Source organism: Patagioenas fasciata, chromosome 8 (assembly GCF_037038585.1).
Source record: "Patagioenas fasciata isolate bPatFas1 chromosome 8, bPatFas1.hap1, whole genome shotgun sequence".
NCBI lineage: Eukaryota > Metazoa > Chordata > Aves > Columbiformes > Columbidae > Patagioenas > Patagioenas fasciata.
In genome coordinates, this window is record NC_092527.1 from 31,999,366 (window position 1) to 32,009,842 (window position 10,477).

The 10,477-nt window shown below is 49.0% G+C and overlaps 1 protein-coding gene across 3 annotated transcripts in view; it reads right to left on the bottom strand.

Moving 5' to 3' along the window:
- The window catches only part of XPNPEP1 (X-prolyl aminopeptidase 1), a 32,444-nt gene extending 23,071 nt beyond the window's left edge, over window positions 1–9,373 (bottom strand). The window contains exons 1-3 of one of the 3 annotated variants that reach the window (XM_065843274.2): window positions 9,086–9,243; window positions 7,825–7,920; window positions 5,016–5,146 (exon numbers count right to left, since the gene is read on the bottom strand). In XM_065843274.2, the coding sequence (XP_065699346.1) occupies window positions 5,016–5,132 (117 nt within the window). In that variant the 5' untranslated portion in view covers window positions 5,133–5,146; window positions 7,825–7,920; window positions 9,086–9,243. Of the gene's footprint in view, window positions 1–5,015; window positions 5,147–7,824; window positions 7,921–9,085 lie in introns of all 3 variants that reach the window. The other 2 variants (XM_071812135.1, XM_065843275.2) reach the window with 2 other exon arrangements.
- Between the last annotated feature and the right edge of the window lie 1,104 nt (window positions 9,374–10,477).

Here is a 10,477-nt window from a genome sequence, read left to right on the forward strand (position 1 = left end):
CTCACTTCTTCCTTGCCTACTCAAAACCCAACTACACTGATACCACCAGACTATGGTTTGGTGGGTGAGAGGGAATCAAGGACTACTAGTCCATCCTCACCCCAAAGCCATCACAACCTGTGTTTGTGGACACATCTGTTGGCAGCATTACATCAGAGCCTGAGAATACACAAATACCTGACATCCACAGGAGCTGCCAAAATTAAAAGAACAACTGTACCTTGAAATGGCCCACATACCATTTGTATGGAATCCCATTCTGGTAAGTTCTGAGGTCAGAACTGCTGAGCAGGTCTGTTAACTAAGTAGCACAACTCAGCAAATCAGATTAATCCAGGCTGACAGCATCAATGTTTGAGCTGCAAAACCCCAGGATTTGCACCTTACAAACATTGTGAAACCAAAGTCTGCTCCTTTGCCCATAAAGTTTCCCTGCTCCCAGTTGTGCTGTGGCAAAAGAAACACTTTGGGGACTGAGCTGATAAATCACAGCCTGATCCTCAGGTGGCTTTAGTTCCTATTGTGACAGATACTACATTTCCCTGTCTCTGGCCATGGCTATTCTTAAATCACCTGACTGTTAGAAAACACTCCCTCCAGATCTTACTCTTCACTGTTCTAAAGAAGGCAGAGGGTTCAAAGCACAGGAGTAAGTGAGAAGCATGAAGTGCAGCACCTGGGACCAACTCTATATTTCTGCTCCAAATCACCCCACAGTCAAAACCCCTCCAGAACAGCCATGTTTCTTCCCTCTTGGGAGATGTCCTAGGCAGCAGCTATCAACCATTCACCACTAAAGTTTTGGAACTGAGCTCTGGGACAGGAAAACCCATGGCCCAAAAGAGGATCTGCCTGAGCAGATTTTGCTCCTGATTGCTATGGAAGATCCCTGGGATATGCTTCCAAGAAATCCTCTGTTTTATCCAACCACTAATGAAAGTTGGTAGAAATGGGACAGGTATGGAGACCACAGGTGCCCTCATCTCTAAGCCAGCCCAGTTCCCTGTCCCGCTTCCTGACTAGCCCCACAAGCCCCCAAGGGCTGTGACATACACCCAGCAGCTGTGGGGAGGAGAGGGGTCAGGACACCCATCTCAGGAAGGGATGACTGTCCTCTGCACACCTCCAACTGACAAGGGTGGATCTGCCCCAGCCCAACACAGCACCACCATCACCACTAACCCCCGTTACAATAACGATGGAGGTATCAGCAGATAAAGAGGACAAAATCATTCTGGGAACAGAATCAAGTGCTCATTTCCCCATTTTCCTATGTTCCTCAGCTCAAAGACGGAACATCATCTCCCAGGATCTGGCACCTAAAGGAGATGCTGGAAATTTCCCACTGTGAATCATATCACTAAGTATATCTCAAACCAGTCTCAAACCAGATCAGTGATTTCTCTTCCCTTTCTTTTGACCAGTGCAGCAGAGACTAAAGGCTGGTTTACTTGTGCAAACAATCTCATGATCATAGCAAGAGTTAACATGGAGCTAGCTGCATTAACAGCACAGAGGAGTGAAATTAATTAAAACAATTTTAAAAAATCTTAAAGGAAAAAATTCTATTCGTTTTAGATCTGGTAAAAGCTGACCTAAACTAACAAGACCTTGACTGTCTGGGAAATACCTTATGCTGTTCCATTCACAGACAAATCCAGAGAATATTTTAAGAGTTTACAATGAAGTAGATGGGCTTTAAAAGGGAGCATGAAGGATCTGGAGGGGAATATGGTTCATTCATCTTTCAGTCTGAATTCTTGCACACCCACTTGTTTTGTTCCACGCAGTAACCCCCACTGTGCAAAGATGAGCCCATGTTTTGTACAAGCTAAAATTACAAGGGGAACATCAGCATATGCCACACAAAGTACAGGCCACAGCACAAGGTATTTCCCTGGGGCTTGACTTGCAGCTCCGATGGCCTTCAACCTGGCCCTCCTCAGGCCTTTCACATCTGCTTTCCACCACACCTGTCAGTCCTTGACACACAGACAAAACGAGGGGCTGCATCACAGAAACCCTCAGCTAAGCCAGGAAGAACTTCCAAAAAATCAGTGGTGCTTATTACCAGAGCCTGCATGGTTGGGCCATTAACGTGTTAAAGCTTATTCTATCCTAATGTCAACCAAGATCAGCAATGAAAAGTGTAACTCACTCACTTTAGAGCTATGACTCCAATGCCATTAAAGAACAAACACCACTGTGCACTTGGAGGGAGGTCGGTATTCCCTGCCAAAAACCTAACTGCATTGGTAAGATCTGGAACAGGTTGGTGCAACCTGTGCACAAGCCGTCTCTTGCTTCATTACTCTGCTGATTCCTCAGCTCAGCACAAGTGCGTGTCAGAGGAGCCAGACCTGAGCAGAAGACAGCACCTCTGCCAACCCAAACATGGGGCTCTGAGCTGGGCAGGTGCTTCCTTGATGTGGAAGAGCAGCCAGATCTGACCAAATTTGTTTTCACTGAGTCAAGGCCTGCGGGTGGAAACCAGCCCCTGTTAAGCTGTGACTGGCTCCAAACCCAAGCTCTAATCCAAACATCATTCCCTCCCATTAAGAAGAAAGCTTCTCCAATCTCTGAATATTCATTCCCATATGGGCAAACTCCAGATTTAATGCAAACTGAGTGACTCGACATTAAAATGGATCCTGCATTTATCACTGCAACAAACCAAAAATTCAGACAGGCATTTTTAACCGAACCAGAAAGACTTCAGTGCCTCGTTCCCAAAAGCACAGTGTTTCACCCCTTCATGATCTTTTGACACCTAAAGCCATAAGATCCACCCAGCACTCATGAAAGGAGACAGGGTTCTTTGCATGGACTTCAGCTCACTTTTGGCTGGGACTGCCCTCCTTTCTCACCAGCCTTTGGACCACCCAGGTATCCAAGGAAACAATCCGTTTCTTCCGACTCTTTATCACCAGCATCAAAAGTTTCAAAAAATCAAAGCAGCCAACACTCAGGGCTGGCTGGAAGAGCCACAAATCCAAGGTATTAGCAGCTTTGGTTAAACCAGAGTCAGAGCCAGCTGTATTTGAGAAGCTCTGCAAGTCTTTCAGCTTCTTGCACAACTAAACATGGAAAGCAAAGGATCCAACTGGTGGCAAGCCTCCTGGCAGTATTATAACCTAAGCCTTCTAGCTTTGGCAGGAAAACCAATATTAAAAGCATCAGAAAGCTCAGAGTTCAAACATTCCCAGTGTTACAAAGATAAACTAGTCAGCAAGTTGCAGCATTGGGGTGTATCAGTACCAGTTTAATCCAGCGGTTTCTTTGCAGCCTAGAAGGGAATGAAGTTTCCCCCAATCTAAACCCTGTGTCAACACCACAGGAGGGAAAGCCCTCTTTGTTGAGAAGTTCTCTGATGTGGATTCCAGGGCAGCCTCAGGAACAGCTCGGAGAGGCAAGGACAGCAGTAAGCAGCTTGGGCTGTGGGGAGGAAATGGCTCAAGCCACCAAAAGCTTGAGTATCATTAAACCGCAGTCTTCTAAGTCACAGAGGGAGCTGCCTAAGAGCAAAATCTCACTGCAGGGCTGTAAAGTTCTTATTTGCATACAGGAAACAAACCCCTGCTTGGAATGTGGGGAAGCTGCAAATCTCAGCTCATCACAATCTACCTGGAATCAGCAAGCCTGTTCTGGGATCAACAGGTTTCTGCCAAGGCCTAAAATTGCACCAATTCCCAAACATCACAGACAAAATCCTGGTCAGGAGGCGCCAGAATCAGCAGCCTTTAGTAATCGTTTCCATTCAGATAGATTCACTCTGCAGAGAAACCTGACCAACTCGCCCGGCAGGAAATAGCAACATGGGGTTCTCTGCTTAACTGCACTCTGTCAAGGAAAAGAAAGCAACAGAAAAACCCAGAAGTCCTGAGGGTCACATTCTTCAACTCACATGACAGCATTTAACATCTAGTGAAATGAAACCAGAGTTATATATGGACAGAGGCAGCCTGAGGCAGGAATGCAGCAGACAATAGCAGCTGCAGAAAACACCTTCCCTCTACCTGCCCAAGTTTGGATCTCCCTAAGAGGAAACATGATGCTGCACATGTGGTCCCAGGGCACAGGCAAGCCTGGACCCAGCTCACTCCAATGCCAAGTCAAGGGCAAAGGTTCCGATTCAGTTGCATTTTGCTCTCATGTACCCTGGGGTAAAAGGGAGTGCTGGGTGTGAGCCAGGAAAGCTTCAGGTCTTTTGTTTCCTGAAAATGGCTGCAGAGGGAAAAATCCTTGGCAGCTCTTGGGTCTCCTAACAGAGCAAACAAAAGACTGAAACTACCATATGAGCAGGCAAGGGAGGTAAAAGGCAGTTCGGCAATTTAAAATTAGTGTCACGGGCTACAAAAATCTTAACGATGGAAGCAGCATGCAACACAGTTACTGCCACAGGTTAGCAGCCTGGGCCCAGACTCCCCTGCTGTATTCAGCACACAGAACAAGCTGATGCAGAACAGTACTGAAAGAGAAGTGTCATCGTGGCCGGTTCCCTCCCTGGCTCGCCAAAGGCCCCTCTGCATGGGATCTGAAGGGCATTAGCATAAGGCAGCAAATTCCAGCAAGAACTGGATCTAGCAAAGGGAAAGCTCTGCAACTAATCATTCACCACCTCGCTTAAGAGCATGTCTTGATCAGGAGGTGCTAATGGGGAAACTGAAGTCCAGGTAATGTCTTTTCCTCCCCCAGTAAACTCACTCTTCCCAACAGCCAGGATGGGGATGGGGACAGCAAGTGGGCAAGTTCCCTTTTTTGTAGCATGAGTTCCCTGGAGACAATCTGATGAGAAGCTGCTGGTGGAACATCCACACAGTTTTGTTAAAAGAACAGAAACCCCTCAGTCTTCTGAACAGACTTCAGTAACTTTTTCCAACATGATATTTTTCAGGTTAACCAGGCTTTTAAGCTAGAACTATTAAAGGAAGTGAATGAAGGATGATTTTAGTCATCCCTGGCTTTTATTTTTTGCAGGGAAGGAAAGCACAATCATTCCCATAATCCATCCATACCTGGTGGGCATCTCCAGAGGGCACTATGTAGGCTTGGACAGGCTCCTGGACATACTTAGGACTCTTCATCACCTGCCGTAGTTGCTTCAGCAGCTCTGTTGTAATTTTTGGACTCATCTTCCCACCTGCAACTAAAATAAAGCACAAAACTTCAGAGCTTCTCCAGCCATCTCAGGCCACTTACATGCACAGGCTGGAGACTGTCACCACCGGAAACTCCCTTTGAGGACAACTGTGCCAACATCATCCCCATCAGCTCAGAATTTCTCCTGTCTTGTCACTTCACTCATGTTCCTTGAGAATGAGGGATCAGTTTGAGGCCAGAGAGTCAAAGCTGGTCTACCCTGGTAAGGACTTTCCCATCAGGTGAAGGACTGGCACACCCACTGATGATATACACAAGCTTAACACACTTGCCAACCCTTCCTGCATGTGGAGAGCACCAGGAACCAGAGCACCTCAGACATGCCCTATGACCACCAGGAAAGGTCTTGGCATGTAATGTTGATGGTCTGAAGTACCCACAGATCAGCAGTAGTCCCACCAGCCATGTGCACAGAGATAAACCTTCAGTCTTCTCCCTCTGGGGGCACAGATACTGTGGCTTATATGCCACCAGAGCACAAACTGCTGGGAAAGCAAGTCACGCATGTTAGGAACTCAGAAATGGACCAGTAAAGAATGCAATTTCTAGAAGTTTCACCATAGCCTGGGGTTTCACAGTGAATTGGTGAGGAGATTAACTCAGACAAAAGAAATCTCCTCCCAAGGACATACAGAGGGATGTGTTCACTGGCCATATTTACCTTTGGGATACAGAGCAAGAAAACAACTATAACAGCAAGAACAGCCCACTGAGCTCTCACAAGCGACTGCCACAGAGAACCAGGGAGGCTGAAAGGAACCTCCTCTGAAGACTTTTGGCAAGTGCTCTGCAGATGTCAGCTGGTGGCAGGCAGGAAGGGGTGGGGGATTGGCTAGATGGAAGACAGTAGATCAGAGGGAAAAAACAAAGGCACAGGCCCTTGTTGTGGTTTTGCACTGGATGTATCTTTGGCATTGCAGTGAACACGAGCCTCCCAATTTACTACCCAGAAATCACCAACAGCCAGGACCTGCTGTGAGCACCACGCACAGTGACACGTCAGGCCATGCTGCTGTGCTGGCACGAGCAAAGGCTGCAGTGGAAGGCACCAGCTGACTGTGGAGGATGTTCAAGCTGAGGGGGAGGCCTGGCCTGAAAGTCTATGAAAATCAAGTAACCTGAAACTCTTCAGAGGTTCTCTTCACCTTTTCTTCACTCACATCTCCAAAGGGTGCCCAAAGTGGGATAATCCCCTTCCCGGTTCCCTGCCCATCCCTTTCACATTTTTAAGAACGTGCTGAGATCTTACAGCTTTAACACTGTCACTTTCCAGGGCAAGGTGGGCAGGGGCTCTGTACTGCTTGAATGCTACGCTGTGCAGTATTTTATTCTGACCAGTTCATTTCACAGCTCATTTCACAGCCATGTCCACAAATGGATCATAGATGGGAGAAGCAAATAGAATGCAAGTCTCAACCATTTTTTGCTTATCCAGGTGCTTATTCTATTTACACCTCAGTAACTACCAGGAGCCCCAAGAGACATCATGGTCTTATGCCAAAACACAGCAGGGTGCAGTCCGTGCCCTGTGATGGTTGCCATCTAAAAGGGAAGCCAGAAATCTGCCTCCATTTCACAAGCAATAGGAAGGCATGATTTGACCAACGTCACACAGCAGCATCGTGAACCAAGATCTGACGCATTTAGGTGTAAAAATCTCAACCCAAGAACCACCATTCACACGTCTCATCGCGGGAAGGTTAGAGCACATCAGACTTGTGTGTGACTATTTGCTCACAGGTACTCTGTGTTTTAAAACCCAGACCACAAGAAGCAAATCATGTTCAAAAGGCACCATATACTAAACCTTCAAATTGGTATCTGGACTCCAGTGCCTTCACTGGGATTAGATTACAGCTCAGATTTATTTCCAGGACAAATTCCGCAGTTTTATACAGTGTTTACAAGCTACACTGAACTTTATTATACTGTGATTGTTTCTGCCTGTCCTCTGTAACGACCTGCTGTAACATTCTATAACACTGCTGCTGATTTATGTTCGGACAGAGGAAAAACACAAAGGAGAGGGAGCAACAACATAGTGACTAGCCAGCAGAAAGGAATCTCTTTCTACGAACTCATAAGGACACAGTTTCCTTTCTTGACCTGTGCTTTGTCTCCAGGAGTCTGAAAATCTCATTTAAAAAGGCAAGAAATTACAAGGCTTTGCCTTTTAATAAAGGTCCTTGCTGACAAGCCATGGTCCTCTTAGCAAGCCAGAGGTTCTCTCAAGGACAAAATAAACATAATTTTAAAAGTACTCTCCGTGTTGAAAGATTTGCTTGCAATATCAAAAACACAACTAAGCTAGATTAGCAACAAAACCCACATTAAGGAGAACATCCATTTTAGATGACCCCTACAGTATAAGAAATCACTTTGAAAAATTGTCCACAAACTTTCCAGAGAAAGAGAACATATCTTCTCCCAGATCTTTGGTAGTCACTTACTCTGGTCTCCCTATAATTCTTAACAGGTGACCCTTCCTACTGGGCCATAATTATAAGACTGTACAAAGTTAAAACAGCTTTTGTTTTATTATTTAATCACTCCAGTCATTAAAACCAAACACAGCTGACATTAAGGTAGTGGATTCAGCAGTATAAGAAACAGACCCATTTCCTGCTCTAACTTTTTCAAAGGTATCAGACTGACATGTGTTACCTGCCTCTGAAGTTCCCCAAGTCTGGATGCCTCTTGCCTCTGCTCACACAAAATACCATGCAGTTCTTTGCTTGGCCTTCATAAGCTCCACTCTGCCTGAGAAAGCAAAGGGCAAAATTGGAACAGCTAACAAACTTTGTCCCCCGTAAAATATTCTCATGTTCAGCAAAGAGCTGAAAATGCATTAACACTATGTTCCACTGGTAAGATTAGAGATGCACTAAGGGTGAACCATGGTGGAGCAGGGAATGTCCCGGGTCAGGCCTTTACTTGACAAGACTTAGTTATATCTTGCAAGCATGTACTGTTTTATGCCAGTTTGTTTCCACAATCATTCTGTGAGAGGCCACTCCCCATTTTACAGATGGGGAAACTAAGGCAGAGCAGAAGTAACACTGCAGCATGACGGTAGTGAGAGTTGGATCCCAAAATCTGTCATTGTCTAGACATGCATTATCTACACCTCATTCACACCACAGCACGGACTTCTCCAAGAACCCAGGCCAGACCCTGCCTAGACAGCATCTCTATCAGACACACAGGGCAAAGACAGACCACAAAAATGCTGCTGGAGGAACTAGACATCTCCTCCTGCCCCCCTCCCCACCACAGAGCAATGGGCTGACACAACCCTAGGCGCCAGTGATGGCGAGGGTTGGGGACACCAGGCCCCCAATGTCAGGGTGTGCGTCAATGCCACCGCGGGGCAGGGGGAGGCCAGGAGGTCAGGCTGCAGCTGGATCTGCCTGTGGCTGCTGTGTTAGGCCACACTGAGCGTTAATGTCCTGTTTGCTTCAGACACACTCGTCCTTCTGGTAATTTCCTCTTCGTTTTCTCTTTTAGAAACAAACACGTTCAAAATAAGCATGTAAGCTGCACTGTCAGGAACCAGCGACACCACCTCAAACCCGGGCCCCCCTGGCTGCACCCACTGCAGTGCTCTGAGATGCGAACCCCTCTACTGCCCCCAGTACCCACCTGCAACCCAAACTCACCGAGCCGCCCGGCGCGGCCACCCCCTGAACCAAAAGCCTCCCCCAAGGGGCTGACAGGGCCGCTCGGGCCTGGACATCCCGACTGGGCCCGGATCCCCGGGAGGCCCGGGGCACAAGGCCGGCAGGGCACACCGGGCCCAGGCCGTGCCGCAGCCCCTGGGTCCGTTCCAGGTTCCCCGCCATCCCGGCTGGAGCTCCCACCGGGCCTGCCACCACACCACACCACACCACCCCACCCCACACCACCCCACCCCGCCGCTCCTCACCTGCCGCCGGCCCGCCCGCCCTCCGGCGCCGCGACGTCAGCGCCCACGTGGGGCCGCCGCGGCCACCCGCCGCTGACGTCACGGCGGACGTCACGGGGGAGCCGGTAGCGCGAGGCAGGGGGATTCCGAAGCGGGACCGGGACTCCTGCCGGGCAGGCACCGGCACCCGGGGACAGCCGGACAGCCGCCGCCCGGCCTGCCCGTTCGTCTGAGCCCTCCAGGGCTATGGCCCGTCCTCCCGCCCCGGCGGCCCCCAGCTCGGCTTTCGGGCTCCGTCTCCCGGGGCAGGTGCGCCAGGAAGCCGGTGTGAAGCACAGGGCAGGCCGGGCGTGTTGCAACCGACGGGAAGCGTCGGCGTTTGGCGGCTGCCGGGGCTTCCCCGAGGGGAAAACAACGGAACGGAGCGAATCGCTTGGCACCACTTCCGGGCCTTGTCCCCAAAACCTGGGGCTGCGCTCGTCTCTTGGATCCGCTTTGCTTTTAAACTTCCAAAAATACTGTCTGGAGGAGGACTCGGACGTGCCTGGCTCCGCTCACTGCTCAGCCCGTGCGGCTCAGCCGGCCCCGGGGCTGCCTGAGGGGGTTGAGAAGGAGCCGGCGCAGGGCCGCGGTGCTGGGGACTCACGGCTCCCCCAGCACTGAGCTGGTGAGCTTTGAGTGCCCCACAGCTTTACCTCTGGTGCTGAGCACAGCTCTGGGAAAACGTCAGCATCCCATTACTTCGCTTTATGCCTCAGCAGAAGAGTTACATTCTATTTTTCCAGGTAAATTACCATCAGTTTTCTGCTTGGAAGGGAGGAAGGTCATATTTGTAACAACAGTGAGTGCAACTGTTGTGAAATTTGGCCATTTACCATGTATGCTCCCCAATAAAAACACTTTCTGCAGCTCTTCTCTGCCCGGGCAGTTTTTTACAGGTGGCCTACAAATCAGCCCAATTGACAAAAAGAGGAGGCTGTTACAGAAATGCAGAAACAAGATCATCACCAAGAGAGGCTACAACAAAAGCAAAAACAAACACTGCTTTGTAACTGCTTCCAGATTGGAGGGGTTTGCTTGCAGCAGTCAGTACCCTGGGGACCCTCTGGTCCCTGTGCTGTGACAATGCTGCAGCCACACTTTTCCATGGTCTCTGTCACTGCATCCTCCAACCTCTCCCTCAGTCCACACCAACGCTATAGCCCGCAGACCTTTACCCACAAACTTCCAAACATTTGCCGCTGCGTCTAGGGAGCCAACACAAGCCAGATTGTTACTAAACCACCTGGGTCTCCCTGACTATTCATGTATTTTTAGGGGAAGAATGGAGCAAAAACAGGATGAGAGAAATGTAGAGACTGCTGCAGGTCTCTAGTCCAGTCCCCTGCTAAAAGCAGGACCAGCTTCAAAGCT